The sequence below is a fragment of the Nematostella vectensis genome, chromosome 4, assembly GCF_932526225.1.
Source record: "Nematostella vectensis chromosome 4, jaNemVect1.1, whole genome shotgun sequence".
Classification (NCBI taxonomy): domain Eukaryota; kingdom Metazoa; phylum Cnidaria; class Anthozoa; order Actiniaria; family Edwardsiidae; genus Nematostella; species Nematostella vectensis.
Genome location: NC_064037.1, coordinates 10,438,524 through 10,455,958, shown reverse-complemented (window position 1 = coordinate 10,455,958; position 17,435 = coordinate 10,438,524). Strand labels below are relative to the sequence as shown.

The following is a 17,435-nucleotide window of genomic DNA, read 5'->3' as shown; positions in this document are numbered from 1 at the left end:
AATGCAATTTCAGTTTTAACCCAGAATACATTGTGAGCTTAGCGACCATCGAGGCGCGAAAACAAAATGGCGGACGTCTCGTGTAAATTTCTGGACAAGAAATAACACCGTTTACATTCAAGGATCATGTTGGATTTGTTCAAAAATTCGCACAAGTGTTAACTCAGCTACAACCTACCGGATAAGCTACAGTCTTAAAAATATTTTTAGTTTCTTTTATAGTTTTTTGCTTTTAAATTCGCGGTCATGCTGACGGACGAAGAGCGAGTGGAAACTTTGCATGCTCCGTCGTGTAAAGCGAACTGCACGATTACTCATCACCCCTTAGTGGTAGCCCTTCTCAAAGTCAGCACTGGAATTACCAGCGGATCTGTGGATGTCGGACTCGAATCGTTCAAATCAGTTGTAAGCAAACACCTCCAGGAAGGCTGGTGTGCTAATAGTAATGTGAAAGATCAAGATGAAAACCTTCAGTTCCCCCTTCTTCATTTAGCGTGCATGTTTGGAAAATGCTCCGCTGTTGACTGGCTTATCAATGAAGCTGAATTTGATCCAACTGTTAAATCCCACCGCACTAGTACTGAAGATGAAACTTGTGTTTCAATAATGCTTAAACGTCTACCAGAGAATGTAAAACTATTGAAAATCAAAACACCACTTGAAGCTATCGCAACCAATATATTAAAGACCTTGATGGAAAAACAACCAAATCTACTATGTCCAAGGCACCAAGTCTCACCATTTTTTATTGCTGCAAAATTAATGATCTGCAACAATAGCTTAACAGAGCAGCATGACTTTTACCAAAAATTATTTGTTCACATGGTGGATATTCTCAAAGCAGCTGTTGTTGGGAAGAAGGTGGACCCAACAGACGCCATCGAATCTCTTTTAGCAGGAAATGAAGATAAAGATGTTTCACTGCATTCTTTATCACATTATAGCTCAAATGAAGCTATTTTTAAAATTCTTATGCATGTTGTCAAATTATTTGACTGTAAAGAAATCAAGGCTTTAAATAATGACATGACTTTAGAGGATCTACTATTGAAATACTGTCCTGGAAATAAGTCAAAAGTGAAAGAGCTTTTGACCATGCTAAGAAATGATGACTGTTTTGAATCTAATATACCACTTGACATTGGTAAATGCCCTACACCTTTAGAGCAAAACAATTCTAAAAGTGAACTCCCAATTCTAAAGAGTACTCCGACTTTGGCTGCAGACTTGAGCAAGGGAGCCAAAAGCCTGGCATGTCCTACTAGAGAAGGAAGAATACCTCCAGATACTGCTTCACCAATATCAGCAAATGAGGATTTTGGAGGAAAACCAAGTAATCTTTCTAAAAAAGATGTTACTGAAGAAAATAGATCTGAAAATGTAAAAGATACACATAACTCTAAAAATGCTACATCACTGGATGCATTTGATGGTTTCTTTAACCTTGCTGACATTGCCGCACAGTTTATAAATCTAGACCATGAGTCTGACTCAGTGAAGTCTTCTGTTGCTGATGCTGAAAATGCTGTACCAAGTGAAATTGAATCAGAAACTTCATCTATAAAATTTGAAAATGTTGCTTTCCTTAACAGTAATATCACTGTTTGTGATAAAAAACCTGCGAGTTATTGCTGTATACATACTCCTGGAAGTGGTTTGGGGGAATGCAATGTTGTTAACTGTAATTTTTTAAAATCTCGCTATCTATACTCTGTAAGTGAAGTCCATACCCCTCTATGTGAAAAAGAATGTTCACACCAGCATCACGCCCTTACTTGCCTAGTGTTTGGTGCAAGCACGCAAAATCAAAATCACTCTGATGAATACTTGAAGGGCTTCCAGCTTGTAGTACAGGCATGTATTGAATCTGGTCTAAGTCAAGATATGGCTGTACCAGATAAATTAGAGACATTGCGTTATCCTCTAGCACACCTTGCTACCCTTTCTGGCTCCAAAGATGTTCTTCGCACTGTTCTTAGTCTTCTTCCAGGCTCTGCGGTTGCACCAATAACACAAGAGAATGCTATTCATTTTCTGTGTCGGCATGTTACCACAGCCTACCCAGAGGACATGGCAGATCATTTCAAGGAAATGCTAGATACTTTACTTGATTCACATAAGCGACTTGTATTATTTAAAGATTCCAGTTACCAACAAACAGCACTTCACTTTCTTGCATCAAGCCTGCTGGAAGTTATGGAAAATATGAGCAAAAATGAACATATTAGACTTACCTTTCAGAAAGACATGCTTTGTGAATGCATCAGAATTGTGTTGGTTTGTCTACGTAACCTGGCAAGCGAAGGAGATGTAACCCTGAGGGAAATCTATGATATGGTAAATACATCAAATAAGAGTGGTTTCAAAGCAGCAGATCTCATCGCAGAACAAGCAGATGATGTAAAGGTATCTCGTGTTATTTCATTGTTGAAGAGTTTCCCCTCGTCTGATGATGCTGATCTAGAGACAAGTAAGATAATCAAGTTATTGTATTTGTCCCATTAATCTCTTACTTCAAACACAGTTTTTTATAGCATTCCTATAGTTTAATTATACCAACCTGCCATATACCAAACTGAAAATAGTGCTTGCACAGAGTTACTGTACATCAAAATGTTGATACATGTGTCATGTTTCATAGAAAATAGTAATGTTATATGAAGAATAAGATAATCCTGTTAAATTTGTGTATAATTATCACACACTTGGTTCAAGCCTATGGCTTTACTTTTCTCTCCCTTCATCGAGCTTCCAAATGGCAATTCCTTTGAATGTAACATATATCAGCTTTCATCAGCAACCCTCTGTATTCCACAAAAAATGTCTCTTTTTTATTTTGATTCGCCTAAGTGGCAATCACACTAGTTTACTTCCGGTGGGCCCATGGAAACCTAAACCGACAAAAGACAAAAATATATATTAGAATATGCACTATTTAACAGTTCATTATCAGTCGCTTCCTCAAAAACTTCCAACAGATGCACTTTTTTTTTACATTTTTGGAATATTTTTCTTGTTTCCCATTTAAATTAACAGCGATCGTTGAAAAATTGAGGGAAGTAAACTGGTGTTATTGCTGCTTAAAAATGTTTTTTGTAGCATTTTTGGAATATTTCTCAATATTCCTAATACTGTGCCATTTATTTTTCCCCAATTACAGGTTTTCTAGATAGACTTAAGACGAAAGAAGCTAATTGTAAATCAGGAACAGTAACCCTTGTGTCGTGGGTGGAACTTCAGAAGAAACACATGTTTGAACAGTTGTCTATCAGTAACCAAAGCAAGTCAACAACTACAATCTCACAATCTGACACAATGCCAAAGCTTGCACAGGTTGATCAAGAAGAAACTCCAAGGAACCTTTCTGAAGATGCAACAAGCTCTACCATTGATGTATTAGATATCACCTCACAAGTTGGAGAGGCAGCCAGCCAGAAATATGCATCCGATGGTAACCCAGATGAGCTCTGCGTTGTACACCTTGTTGGCCAGCCACATGTCCAAACAGATTCTCCTGATGTGCCGATGATTGCTGACAACTATCTGTCACTGCAGAGAGTGGAGATGCCACATCTTGTGATAAAACAGGAAAAGCCTGAAACGGAGGCATCATTCAACTTGAACCATGCACTTTCTAAGTCAAAGCCTGCTATGGATGTGCCTAATTGTGCTAACCCTGAGGCATGTCCATGTCAAGAGTGCCGTCAGCGAAGACTGAATGACATCACCAAGCCTGTGTATAAAGATCCTTATCGTCAAGCTATGAAGTCAAGGAAACTGAGAGAACCTTCCCCCTCTACCACTCCTGAAATCCTACAGAAAGAGGATGTTGGTAAGAAACCTACAAGGAAACCAAACTCTCATGATTGTTTACTGCAATTTTATAGCGATTCTCAATACATCGCGACCCTTCGCCTTGACATACTAACAGTGCTTTTGGTTAGTTTGTGGATGTCAATCATCTGCATTTCCATGACAATCGTAGTTTCGCAGTCAACTTCATTTGTTTGTGAGATTGAGAATCAAAGCGCATAGGTCGGTTTGGCTCAAATGATCAGCTGAAATTGCTTCAAAACGTTTGGAACAAGGCACGAACAGTAAAGTAAAAAGATTCACAGGAATTAGAGCAAGTGATGATCTAATTAGCAGGTCGCAAAATCAAATATTATCTGAACAAAATGAAATTATCACCGATAACCGTGGCCATTTGTTGATTTGCATGACAGCGATTCAATCTTGAAGGAAGATTTTTGTGGCTTTCTTTGTGAGATGACTGGCAAAACTTGAACCTTGAATGTTTTTCAATATCTTTTTTTACCCTTTTATGAGAACTGAATCACTGGTGGTGATGTATTGATAATCGCTATAAAGAGCCCTTGTAAGTCACACATTTATTAATGTGTGACTTAAAACCATCAAACAAGGCTGTTTTATTGTTCCTTATTGTTTTTTCTTTGTTTAAGTTTATAAAACTTTTGTTGGAAAACCGTCAATGCAAAGCAAAGGATGTGGAACAACTTTAGTGATAAAAAAGCGCTGGATAGACAAACATAAAGACAGCAAGGCCAAACGAAAGGTGTGTATTAATGATTCTGCTGCTTGTGTGATGCATGTGTGGTGCTATGTGCTCCGGATAAACGAAAATAAGTGTTACTGCTGTCTGTGTTATTAATATGTTGTGCATTGTCTTAGTGCATGGCTAACTGTGCAGCTGGTACCTAGGTATTTCTAGGTATAGCTTGTGTGGTGAAGTGTGTTGAAACATGGGTAACTTTACAGGTGGCCCCTAGGTACAGCTTGTGTGATGCAGAGTGTTTGTGCATGGCTCACTGTGCAGGTGGTCCCTAGGTACAGCTTGTGTGGTGCAGTGTGTTAGTGCATGTCTCACTGTGCAGGTGGTCCCTAGGTACAGCTTGTGTGGTGCAGTGTGTTAGTACATGGCTCTCTACAAGAGTTCCCTATATGTACAGCTTTTGTGGTGCAGTTTGTTAGTGTATGGCTCACTGTGCATGTGGTCCATAGGTACAGCTTGTGTGGTGCAGTGTGTTAGTGCATGTCTCACTGTGCAGGTGGTCCCTAGGTACAGCTTGTGTGGTGAAGAGTTCCCTATATGTACAGCTTGTGTGGTGCAGTGTGTTGGTGCATGGCTCACTGTGCAGGTGGTCCCTAGGTACAGCTTGTGTGGTGCAGTGTGTTGGTGCATGGCTCACTGTGCAGGTGGCCCCTAGGTACAGCTTGTGTGGTGCAGTGTGTTGGTGCATGGCTCTCTACAAGAGTTCCCTATATGTACAGCTTGTGTGGTGCAATGTGTTGGTGCATGGCTCACTGTGCAGGTGGTCCCTAGGTACAGCTTGTGTGGTGCAGTGTGTTGGTGCATGGCTCACTGTGCAGGTGGTCCCTATGTACAGCTTGTGTGGTGCAGTGTGTTGGTGCATGGCTCACTGTGCAGGTGGTCCCTAGGTACAGCTTGTGTTGAGGAGTGTGTTAGAAGCTTACTGCAGCCTATGATGTTGTTCACTGTTCCATGTCTTGAAAACTCACTGCATACACTGCATGGTGCTCACGTTTATTATAGAAGCAAGAAATAAAGACGGCAAGGGAAGAAAAGAAGAGAAAAAAGGAGCGAAGAGAGGAAAGAAAGAAGAAGAAACTTGAAAGGAAGAGGGAAAAACAGGAAAGGAAGGTGAAGGAGGAGGTATCATCATCATTAGCATCCTCACATAGCATGGAGACTCTATCCTGTGACGAGGACAACAAACTGACTGATGACGAAAACGATGACAAAGCGCTGGAAAATAGTACATTCGAGACGGGTGAACCTAAATTGGTTACCTGGGAAGAAGTTATAGAGGAGGATCCAAATGTCAAAAGTAAGTTTGGGGGAGAAGGGACACTGTTGTTCTACCTGACCCAATATCAAAACGAATTCATAAATTAAAAATAAACAAAGTTTTTCCCCCCCAGCTGCTACTTGCTTACTAGGCAGCATTTTAGTTACCCCATGTATGCGAATAAGTGCAAAAGACAAACCACGGTTTTAGGAACAAGATTAATATATTTACCACTTTGCCAGTTGGATCACCTAAAAAGGATTTGTACACATGCCTTTTTTAATGGTAAACACGCAGCAAAACAAACAGAAAACAACACCGAAATGGCTGCGAGCTTCGCGCCAGAGAGCGACAGAAAAATAAAGCCTTTGATGAAAACATAGAAACTTTCTGGCTGATTTGTGAGCGTTATTTTGCCACCCTAAACCAGGGCGCTTGCAAATGTACCACCCAAAAAGTCATTGATTTCTTAGACCAATTGCAATTACTTCTTTTTACACTTAAAGCGGCACCAGCTTACTTCTGGCTGGCCAACGGAAACCTCAACAAACAAAAAGTAAAATAATCTTTTTAGAAACCACTCTATTTCAATTTAAATATCATAGGGTTGTTACGTAATTGACCGGAATTTAACTGGTGCGATTGCCGCTTTTTAAAGCGATTAAAACCCCTTGAGGATATATATCGAGGTAGAATTATACCCATTATTTAAATAATAATTCAGATAAAAGGAATAAGCCCCAAGGGGCTTGTAACTGCCCAAAGAAAGCAAGGAACTGCAAATGTGGCATGACCTTGTTGCTGAAGTTTTATAAACCTTTCACTTATATCAATCTAGACAAAAGAAAGCATAGATAAACCTTCAAATCCTGAAAAGGGAATTAAATTTGATTGAAATTTGAATTTTATACAGAGTTTCCTGGCCGCGCGAAAAGAGATGGAATCGAATAATTCCAAGTTTTTTCGGGAAAATCTAAAACAACGTTTTCAATGAAACGAAGAATAATTTAGAGAAGGGACTTATATGCAAAAAGAGAAAAAATCATTTTGTTGTAGGTTTCAAAAAAAAGCGTGCCCTCGTGGGAATGTCGCCATACTTGTTTGCGCATGAAGCGCGCCCGCAAAATGCAAAAGCAGCTCACAGGCTATAAAATATTTGCTAAATTTTGCATATTTTTGTCCTGAAGATAAATAGTCAGTTGACTTCCAGGTTGAAATATCAAGATCATGGTACAATTTGTAACCAAACAACCATCTTCAGCAATAAATAAGAAGAAATGAACTAGTTTAGCGCGCATGTATTTTCTCATGTAATTTGATCGACATCTCGATCTCCGTCACAAATAACTGGGCCCGGACCTTCCAGTTCACGGCGTTTCATGTGGTCCAAACGAACCAGTTACCATTTGGAAGATGAAAATATAAAGAATTGACCAAATCTATCAACTCTGAAAGTTTATATGGACTTTAACAGAACTGTACCTCCCTAGACTTGCATTCTTAATTAAAGCATTGTCACCAGTTTACGGTAAATTACGTAACAATCTCTATTTTTAACGAAAGATGTGTAAAATATTTAAAAATTGTAAAAGAAGTGTGTCTATTGGAATTTTCTTTGAAGATGTGACTGATAATTTAGAGCGGATGCCCTTTTAAATAGCGCGGATTCTAATAGATTATTTTGTCTCATGTCGGTTGAGCTTTCCGTTGGCCCTCCGAAAGAAAACTGGTGACAGTGCAGCTTATATATTTTATGTTCAAACTCCACAGTTCCCGAACACACAAGCCTATGCCTCGAAAACTGCACCTTCAGGCACTGTAAGGCTGTTCGCTACCTAATGGCTACCAATGATAGCAATCTTTCTACGTCTACGAAGCGAAGTATATCAAGGCTAGAAGGCACCAAGCAGATGTTGCTTAGAAAGCTCCAGCAAAAGGCCGAGAATGGCTGGGACTACAACTCAGATGTGCCTGACCCACTTATCTCTATTCGCTTTCCCATCATCCATCTAGCGGCAATATTTGAAAAGGTATGTACCACATTAAATTGAAATAATGGGTAATGATCGAGGGACAGCAGTGCCTACTTTACTTGTATACAGGTTCTGATATGGTCCATCCGTAGTTCTTTTTGGTTTGAGTCTGTATGTCAATCACTATGTGATTTTTATCCTTCCCCAGTTAGCTATTAGTGAAGGATTCAGCATATAGCCTCATGTTTGAAATTTTAGAAGAAATGTGTGGGAGCCAGGATTCACAGATTTACCCCCATCATATATTTTTTATATTAAGGTACTCCCTCTTTGGGTCCCTCAACTCTAGAAATCCTGAGTCCGCCCTTGTGACCTCTTATCATGTTCCTCACTTGTTCTGAGTTCATGATTGGTTTTCCCTTTATATTAATGCTTACGTTGAGTTCTTGATTGATTACCCCGTGAATGCTTGCTTTGAGTTTTTGGTTTCATCTTAGATCAAGCTCACTTTCGGTTCTTGATTGGTTTTCAGTTCGAGACTTTGCGTGCATTGTTGCTGGCTGGGTTTGACCCGTACTGCAAGTGTGAGCGCGCGCACGGTGGCAACATCATACACACGATGATCACACATGGTATCCCCGCATTTATGTGTAACCAGCGCGTTCGTAGTCTCTTTAATAACGCCAACTACCGCAAGAAAAAGACCATGAGGTTGTTCGAGGTGCTAAGGCGCTGCCACAAGGAGTCCATCTATCGCTTGATGGTGGACAGAGATACGTCAGGAGATACCCCTTTACACTGTGCCGCCCGGAGGCTCGTTGCTTGCAAGAAGGACACAGCCATATATCGACAGTATATGTCATTTATTGAGGTAAAAAAAACACATAAGTAATAAAATGACTATTACTGTAAACGTGTAAATCTTTGCGCGTAGGATATATAGAAAGTTATTCGTTACTTTATGAAACTTTGCATCCTTTTTGACACTAATTCGCGCCCTTTTTACACTGCTTTTGCGCCCTTGTTTACACTGTTTTCGCGCCTTTTTACACTGTTTTCGCGCCCTTTATTACACTGCTTTCGCGCCCCTTTTGAAACTGTTTTCGCGCGGCTGTACCTTCTTTGTTACACCGGGTGTCCGTGGCTTAGAGGTTCACTTTAAAAGCGGTGACAACTTAGTAGTTGTTTGACCTTTTAACTCAGAGTGAGCAAATAGCGCTCGGAGCCTCTGGTGCCCACCTTTCCGGGGTCCTCGAAATTTAAACAAGAAGTTGTTAAATTTTGATTTTATTATGTTCTTGGTTTCTTTATATAGCTTTGTGTTTTTGTAATGCCCACAGAATTGCATTCAGACCGCCTTTTGATGCTCTCTGCCACGCATCCATTCTAGAGCCACTGAGATTGTATCAGATTTTGTAGCACGACCAGTAAAACCATGTATAGTGGAAATATGTGTGGACTGTTTGTTTTGGCCAATGACATGCGAGATTTGTAAGCATTAACGTGCGTGTCTATCTCAACAAGTCTCGACGCCTGGATCCTCGCTTGTGATTAGTAACTATGTTTTTGGTGTTCACGTTTTTGCTTGTCACGCGGTAATCATAGACTGTGGTTTTATGAATTCATAGATGAAGTTTACTTGAAAAAAAAAAACATTTTACACTTAAACTATAACAAGAAAGTTACTGTTTGTTATTGTTTCGTACTTAGGTGGCCGTCTTAAAGGTGCTAACGAGTGACCTCAAAGTGAACGGACATCCCGATCACGATCTAGCGGCACCCTATCTCTTCGCTCTGGACAAGCAAGGCAAGACTTTTATGCAGCTCCTCTTAAACTCCCCCGCTGCCGATGGCATCTACCACACTATTCTCTACCGATATCCATTACCCAGCGCCGCGCAGCATCTCTCTGGGTTCCTACCACGTGACCGCTTCTGTAAGTGCTTGCCTGTCGCGCTTAGAAAACAGTTCAATGTTTTGCCTGAGGAGGTGCTGAGGAAAGAAGATGAGGTGGACGATGGCGAGGAGAGGGAAGAGGACGAGGAAGGTGAGGAGGGAGGTCAAGATAAAGCTGATCAAAATGAGCGGCAACCCGCTCAAGTTTCCCAGGAAGAACCTATGGTTGTCCAGGAAGAACCTATGATTGTCCAGAAAAGTGCGAGCAATCTAAATGATGAACCGATGGTTGTTGATCTTCAGGCTGAACAAGAAGAAGAAGAGGGGCATCTTGGCGAAGAGGCAAACAAAGCTAAGCAAGGTACTATACTCAAGTGCAACGGTCTTTTAGTCAGTTTAACCCAATGATCCCTGTACCGCCCTATACCGTAGTGATCGCAAGCTTAAAATAGTTCGAGGGTTTACTGACACTTGTTCAGTTTAAGCCATTTACTCTTGAGCCGGCCATTATCTACCGTGCGAAGTAATTATCAGCCAAGAAAAATACCATAGTACACTGCTGCCCAAGCAAAACTAACTGCACAACAAAGAGATCTTCTCGGTGTTACGTGAATATATTCGTCGATTAGAATACTGTTTATGTCTGTTCTGACGTCGCTCACTTTGTTATGGTATTTCTTTCAGAGCCACCACGGCGTCGAACGAGATCTCAAATCGCTAAGGAGGCAACAGGGCAAGCCCAGCACGCAACTGCGCAATGCATGATTGTGACGCGAAGCAGCAAGCCGTGCACTCCACATAAGGAGAAATTAGTGTCACCCACTTCCCAGCAAGAATCGAAGACAAAGTTGTCTCTGAAGCTGGAGAGCCTGCTTAAACCCGAAGGCAAACAATCTGCAGAGCTCATTAAAGGACAAGCGAAAAAGGCTATCTTAGGGCCAAGTGGACAGCAAACTTCTGTTGTGCGAAGAAGCAAGCGCCAGGCTATGAAAGAGACTTCCCCAGATTATGTTTTCAGGCGTAATATCAAAAGAAATAGATCCACCGCTGTGGATTCCTCTGATATGATTGGCGTCACCAACACGACGATGACGTCAGCGGTCAGCAGCACAGGTAAAGCCGGCTCAACATCGAGTGCCAAGCAAGTACCTGTTGCCCCCAAAAATGGGCAGAAGACCGTATCCGCTATACTTCCGGCCAGCGGTAAACCGGTGTCAACTTGCGCGACAAGCTCTACTATACGTGGTGCTAGAACTACGGCCACTGTTACTACTGCCTTGAGTACATCAGGACAACTAAAGCTTACGTTTGTTCCCGTCTCTAATATGCCTAATGCATTCATGGTCATGTCTGCCACAACACAGGGTGCAACCCCGCCCACCAATGGATCCTTAAGTTGGATGGGTACACCGGTACCTATGATCCCCAAGGTGCAGATACCTCAGTTGAATCTTGCCAGCGGTCAGACGTTAGGTCGTCATCAACCGCCTGTCCCTACCCCTCAGGGGAACATACAGGGTGTCACGCGTGCAGTCACGCAGACTACGCAGGCGTACGGAAGGCCGGCAAGCGTGACACGTGACGGGAGGCGGTCAGGACGAGGGCGAGCTGTGCCGAATTTCGTGAGTGCGGTGAAGAAGCAGTTAGGAATTGTTGAGCGATGGAGGATTGTGGACACTTGCGGTAACGAAGCAGTAAGATCAAAGGAGCTATCCAAACTCCGATCTCTAAACATTGCCGATCACAGTGAGCTGAAAAAGTTAGAGAGAGAGAAAGCGGAGCTTGACGCGAAGATTGAGGAAATCCGAGCGAGAATCGACCACCGAAAGGGACAAATGTCGAAACTGCGCGTGATGGCAGATAAGCGTGTTACTTGGTTCAAACGAAAATAGGAGTATCTATTCGATTTTAAAGGCCATGTTACAAGATGCAATTTTCCCTGCAACGGGCAATGAAAACGAATGAAAAATTCAGGTTGCAGAGATAGATTCACAGATCAATCTTTCTCTCACTGTTGCGAAAATATAAACCATTTCTTACTTTCTTGCAACTTGCAACGCAACAAAAATATTTGTATTGCAAGTTTCCAAAATGGGATGTAACACGCTTGCAATTTGCAGGCAAAATTGCCTCGTGTAACGTGGCCTAAAATAAGCATACAAAACGAAGCCATGTTCATTATAGCCTATGGCATTAGGAGAAGACGTGCTACTATGGACTAGGAAGAAAGAATTCGCCATTTAAATAGCCCCTTCCCCTTTAGCGGCCAACCCTTTTCATAAGCCTCAGCTTTTTCCAGCTTCTCCCCTTTTAACCGCCATGTCGTTTATCACCAGCCCAGTCCAAGGCGATTTTACTGGGTTCCCTGTCCTTGGAGATGGGCCGTGAGGCTTCTTGCGGTCTGGGACGAGCTAACCCACAGAAAGAAAGATGGTTTCTTATGACGTCATACTTTTTTACCAACAACATGAAACCTGGTCATAAAACATGTTAAAACCGCTGGGACCAGGATGATTAATCACAGAAATAACTGTGTTTCGGTTCGGGCGTCTAGTTAGTTCATGTTTTAATCTGACTAACAAGATGTTTAACTTAGTTTAATTGCATTAGTTAGCATATTTACAAATTATATCCCGCAGGTGAAGCTGCTGTAAGTTATAACCTTGTCGCTGATTGGTCTGCTTTGACCATATTAACAAGTACTTTGATTGGACAAGTGAAGTTGGGGGTAATTTGCTTTCCTGTGATTGGTCGGATCACCCTGTAACTTCTCATATTAGCGCCCTGGTTGCATTTTTATTGTGGGATACCTTTGGTATCTCACACTGATGTCATTATTGTTGGTCCTAGGAAAAATGTAAGCGCTTATTTGAAGCAAGGCTCTAAAACGAGCACTTACGGTGCCTGTTCTTGTTCTTTACTTGTCACAAGCCTCCTTGACAAGGCAAAACTCCATCTTATTCATGTAATTCATTTTTGCGTTTTTAGTGTAATTAGCATGGAAATATGGAAAAATAAAAGAAGGAAAACTTAAATATAAAACTTGATCGCACGAATCTCGTTTTATATTATAGAAGGTTCTCGAGGGTATATTCGTCTGAATTCCCTTTTCTGGCAGCTTTTTGATCCAATCTCTTCTTCCCCACTGCTTTCTGCCCTTGTTCCTGTTTCCCGGGACCGAGATAAAGACGAAAACCCATTTCCGCTATCCCCCTTTTGAAGCCATGTTACGGGCTCTGACTTCTTTGTGTGCAAAATTTATATTTTAGTATGCATCAGTTCCCATCCTCGAATAATGACCCTGGGTTTTCAGAGGATGATCAATCCCTCGAAATAACAAGAAGATTTATCCTTCCGTTTGTGCAAGAAGAGCTATATTAATTGAACCGAAATTCTTTTCTCAACTCCGTGACGCACTAAGAAACTGGGCCTAGCAAAAAAAAAAAGGTCACTCGCTTTCCAAGCGAAACTTTTCAATGGTCTTTCGCCCATGATAGAGCAATCAAAACTACTTCGCTAGCTTCAGGGAAGCGATGAAAAGCCTATTAGATCAATAGCCTCGATCTTCGTATCATTAAAGGTCATAAAAACGGAGGTACAGAGCTCTCTGGATGAGCAAAAACATGGCAAATACAACCAGTTGATGGGGGGAGGGATACGTGGTTTCTTGTTAAAACACCTTAGACATGAGACAAAACTTTGGAGTAATACTATGCTAGAGACCGTGCACATACAGGGGGGGGGGGGGGGGGGGGAAAGAGCTCGGTCCCAGACCACTGTCATCGTTTTTCCCCCCAAACAAAATGGCGGCCCTCAATCCACAAACTCAACACACTCCATTTTGCCGTAAATACTGCGAAATCGAGCACCACCAGCTTATAATAGCTTTGCTTTCAATGCATAACAAGTCTTACGGCTACTCTAGACCTGGATCACTGCATTTGTTAGCGGATGGCTTGGAGAAAACCATGGCCACCGGATGGAGCAAAAATGACGATGTTCCTGATCATGAACGATCTTTGCAGCTACCGTTGATGTTTTTAGCGTGTGCTTTCGGGAATTGCAGAACTGTAGAGACGCTTTTGAAGATGGGCTTGGACCCACTTGTGCAGGTGAAATCAACAGGAGAGAGTTGTTTACAGGGTGCATTGAATTATCTATATAAATCAGGCGCTTGGACAGAAAACAAGAGAAATAAGGCCGCTTGTAGAATGAAGCCGAAACGCAGAATTCTTGCATTTTCTGAAATTTTAAATACTTTGACTGCAGCTGATCCCCGGATATTAGAACTAAAGGACAATAACTCTGAGACCGTTTTTCATGCTGTTGCCAAGAAGTTGTTGTCTTTGAAGAGATACGAAAATGAATTCAAACAGCATACTAGCAATGAATACCATCTCAAGGCGTTTTGGCGATTTTCTGTCACAAACCAAAAGGTCCATTTCCTCTCCTGTTTGGAACATCTCCTTGCTAAATTGATTGAGCTCAAAGAGAATGGAACTATTAAACCAGAAGCAGTTCTGGGCATTATAAAGAGCAAAAATAACAAATCAGAGGATGTTTTTGATATACTATCATGTGAAGAGATGGAGGATGAGTTAAGAGTTTTCAAGGAATTAGAGGACAAACTCCAGGGACATGTGATCCTCAAATTGCCTGCAGATGTTACCCCCCCTCCAAAACAAGGTTTGTAGGCCAATTCTGATGATAGTTTGATATTTAAGAAGCAAACGTTGTTTTTTATCATAGCCTGATGATAATATGGGTAGAAAGATAGACGAACAATTAAGGGCCTATGGTACTATCTTTTGAGTCCATTGCTAGGGAAATTTGTTTGTTTTATAAAAACTTCTGTTTTTTGTCAAATCTCTTGGAACTTTCAACGTAAGTGTTTTAGACATAAAAGACACAAGTGATGACGTCATCTGACCCCTCCCATGGTCACGTGACCCAGAACATAAAAAGGTGTCGGAGAAGCTACTGTTCAAATCTACCATAAATTTTTTTGCAGAAATATTTTAACATCACTATTTTCTTAAACTTCACGCATCGGATTTGCAAAATTTTGCTACCTCGAGAAATGGCGAATTTTTATGTTCTTCAAAAACAACATATTTGGTAATAACTTTTTCATTTCATCAAAAATCAAAAACCCCATGCGCTAAGTTGTTAGGAGTGGTAATATCGATGGTTTGAGTGAAAAAAATTTCGCAATTGTTGTAAAATGTTCAAAATTGACGTGTTTTTCTCTCGCGAAAATGGCAGCCATCTTGTTTTTTTTCGCCATCTATTTTTACTCTTGAAAAACATATAATAATTGCATTCTCTTCTACAAAATGTCAAAAGTTTATTTTAATCTCTTGGGAAAAAAAGAACAAAGAAAATTAGAACTGGAGTTTCGAAAAAAAACATTTAAAAAAAGGACTTGACCGGGTATTGAACCCGGAGCGCTTGCTTACGAGTCAAAGGTGCTAACCACTGGGCCACGGATCCAAGTTGGAAGGCGCTCGGCGATTTTAGTCTATTTAACCGGATGTAGCGCTTTTCCCTTTCGTAGCAACGAGATAGTACCATAGGCTCTAAAGGCTGTGGAAGTAGTATACCCCGTGCTTCCACAGTTATTTGCTGTTTGACAAACCTTCCACAACCTTTTACACTAACAAGAAAACTGATGAACATCACTTAAGTGACATGCAAATGCATATCTGTAGCAGGCCTTAAATTATTGGGGGGGGGCACAATACAGTAACATAAAGAAACAATGGGGGCATAGCCACGCCCCTACTGGTCATTCTTGCCCCTAGTGCTGCACCCCCTGGTACCACCCTGAAATGAAACACGAAAATGAAAATCATAACTTTCAGTGGTTCTTGTGGTACTCTAACTGAGATACAGAACAAACCCCCTTCACTGTTTTTCCAATTTTGCTCATTTTCAGATAGTGACACAGAGCATCCTAGTGCACATCAAACGATACATGTGGTCTTCAGCTCAGCCTCAGATAAACCAGTCTCTAGCTGGTTTTCTAGTATGACAAGGCTCGATACAATGCCAACAATGGTAACAATTTCTGGTAATTCCATAACAAGGGGGAGTGGTCCCTGTAAACTAGCTTCTGAAGACCAGACATGTAGCTCCACAAAACCAGAGAGGCAGAAGCGAGTAGCCAGTTCCAATTTCCAAGAAAATAGGACTAAAAAAAGCAAAGTGATTTTAGACTATGAAGATTACATTGAGAATGAAGGTGATGTTCCTTTTTCTGGATGTCACTTGAATTTTCCCAACAATAAGGATTTAGTGCAACCAGAAAATCATAGTGATCTTATACAGAGGACTGAACGTGACCTTGAAGAAGCCCGTCTTGCTTCACAGACATTTGAAAAAGAATGTTCTAATTTTGATTCAATGAGATTAGAATGTCTTAGAAAGGTGAAGGAGAAGCAAGAAGAAATGAACAGGTTAAGAAGTGAGATAAAAGAATTGAGAAAAAATGCGCTTGAGCTGGATCGGTCAAAGATGAAAGTGTTCGAAAATTGGAAGCAGGTCAAACAGCTTGTTGAGTATTTGGGAACTAAATTAGATTCCTTATCTGAGAAATAAATGGAAGCCAATGTATTTTATTTGTGCCTGACTTTACTGTTTTACAACATTACAATTCTTATCTTCTTATTGTCTTTCATTCATTTTGGTCTACAGAGCCTGTAGAGTACCATGAACAATCAAGCTGTAGAGAGCATCGTGTTAAGTGTAGGCTGCTTTGCAAGCATTTTGTTGTGTTTCAGTGGAGAAATAGCTACCCACAGTCATACTCTCCGCTTGCTCTATGTTTCTACCATAATGCTTGCTACACAGGCTCATATATTGAAGTTGATGACACAAAAGTATTAACTATTTGCTGTGTGCTTCCTAGGTACTTTTACATGCGTGATCAGTGTTGTTCATCCTGTGTCTATGATGTTAACAACATGTGTTACCATAATGTTGTTAATGGCTAGTTTCATCATGTCTAACAGCAACTCAATAATGTCATCAGCATGTGTTGTCATGTTAGTGCCATCGCCTGTTGTGATTTTATTATCTTGGGTCATGATGGTGGTGTCATCATTTTTGTCATATCCTTGCTATCATGTGACATAGTGTCATAAACATGATTTGTGTCATCATCAGCATCATTATCTGTCATCAGAGGCTACAGGTTTTTGTCATGTATCTTTATTGTCATGCGTGTGTTGTCACCAGTATCAATCTGTTATGCCTCGAGTTAACAGTGTGCTTTCATGAAAGTGAGAGGGTCATTACTATTGGTTGTGAATCTTCATGAGGTTGTTATGATTTCATAATCAACATCTTTCAATCCTCAACAGTCATCTATTTGTGTGTCACAGGACGTTGTGTCATCATATACATGTCAACCAAATGTGTCATCGGCAATAATAAAATTATTGTGTTTGTCGTCATATTGTGGTCATTTGAAATTCTGCAAAACTATTATCCGGTGGAAAAGATCGCGCGAAGAGACCCCCCCCCCCCCCCCCCTTTCCCCCGTCAAATTATCAAACTTCCCTTGGCGGTTTGGCGCAATTATCGATATGACACATACATCGTCATGGATTTGGTGACGCATGTTGATTATTGCATCATAGCACACACAACACTTTTAAAAATGACTCTTGATATAAAAACCCTGATGACTTTATCACCGATGATGTCACTACTATGAAGGCAAAGGATATCA

General features: G+C 41.0%; 2 protein-coding genes across 3 annotated transcripts; both read left to right on the top strand.

Moving 5' to 3' along the window:
* The first annotated feature begins 18 nt into the window (after positions 1-18).
* On the top strand, positions 19-12,742 carry LOC116619003. The gene is made up of 8 exons (XM_032383288.2): positions 19-2,470; positions 3,161-3,832; positions 4,464-4,576; positions 5,576-5,870; positions 7,602-7,861; positions 8,337-8,675; positions 9,515-10,061; positions 10,385-12,742. The coding sequence occupies exons 1-8, from the start codon at positions 247-249 to the stop codon at positions 11,590-11,592; spliced, it is 5,658 nt and encodes a 1,885-aa protein (XP_032239179.2). The 5' UTR covers positions 19-246; the 3' UTR covers positions 11,593-12,742.
* Positions 12,743-13,491: 749 nt separating this feature from the next.
* LOC116619005 lies at positions 13,492-17,157 on the top strand. 2 transcript variants are annotated; one of them, XM_032383295.2, is made up of 3 exons: positions 13,492-14,386; positions 15,639-15,760; positions 16,397-17,157. In XM_032383295.2, exons 1-3 carry the CDS (start codon positions 13,504-13,506, stop codon positions 16,403-16,405), a joined length of 1,014 nt encoding a protein of 337 aa, XP_032239186.2. In that variant the 5' UTR covers positions 13,492-13,503; the 3' UTR covers positions 16,406-17,157. The 2 variants fall into 2 exon arrangements, with proteins under 2 accessions (XP_032239186.2, XP_032239185.2); XM_032383294.2 differs by lacking the exon at positions 16,397-17,157 and having other exon boundaries at positions 15,639-16,320.
* The last annotated feature ends 278 nt before the right edge of the window (positions 17,158-17,435 follow it).

Coding starts and splice junctions, on each gene's coding strand:
- LOC116619003 (XM_032383288.2), top strand. CDS start 247: ATGCTGACGGACGAAGAGCGAGTGGAAACTTTGCATGCTCCGTCGTGT. Junction 4,577..5,575: donor ACAGCAAGGCCAAACGAAAG/GTGTGTATTAAT, acceptor CGTTTATTATAG/AAGCAAGAAATAAAGACGGC. Junction 7,862..8,336: donor TAGCGGCAATATTTGAAAAG/GTATGTACCACA, acceptor ATTGGTTTTCAG/TTCGAGACTTTGCGTGCATT.
- LOC116619005 (XM_032383294.2), top strand. CDS start 13,504: ATGGCGGCCCTCAATCCACAAACTCAACACACTCCATTTTGCCGTAAA. Junction 14,387..15,638: donor TACCCCCCCTCCAAAACAAG/GTTTGTAGGCCA, acceptor GCTCATTTTCAG/ATAGTGACACAGAGCATCCT.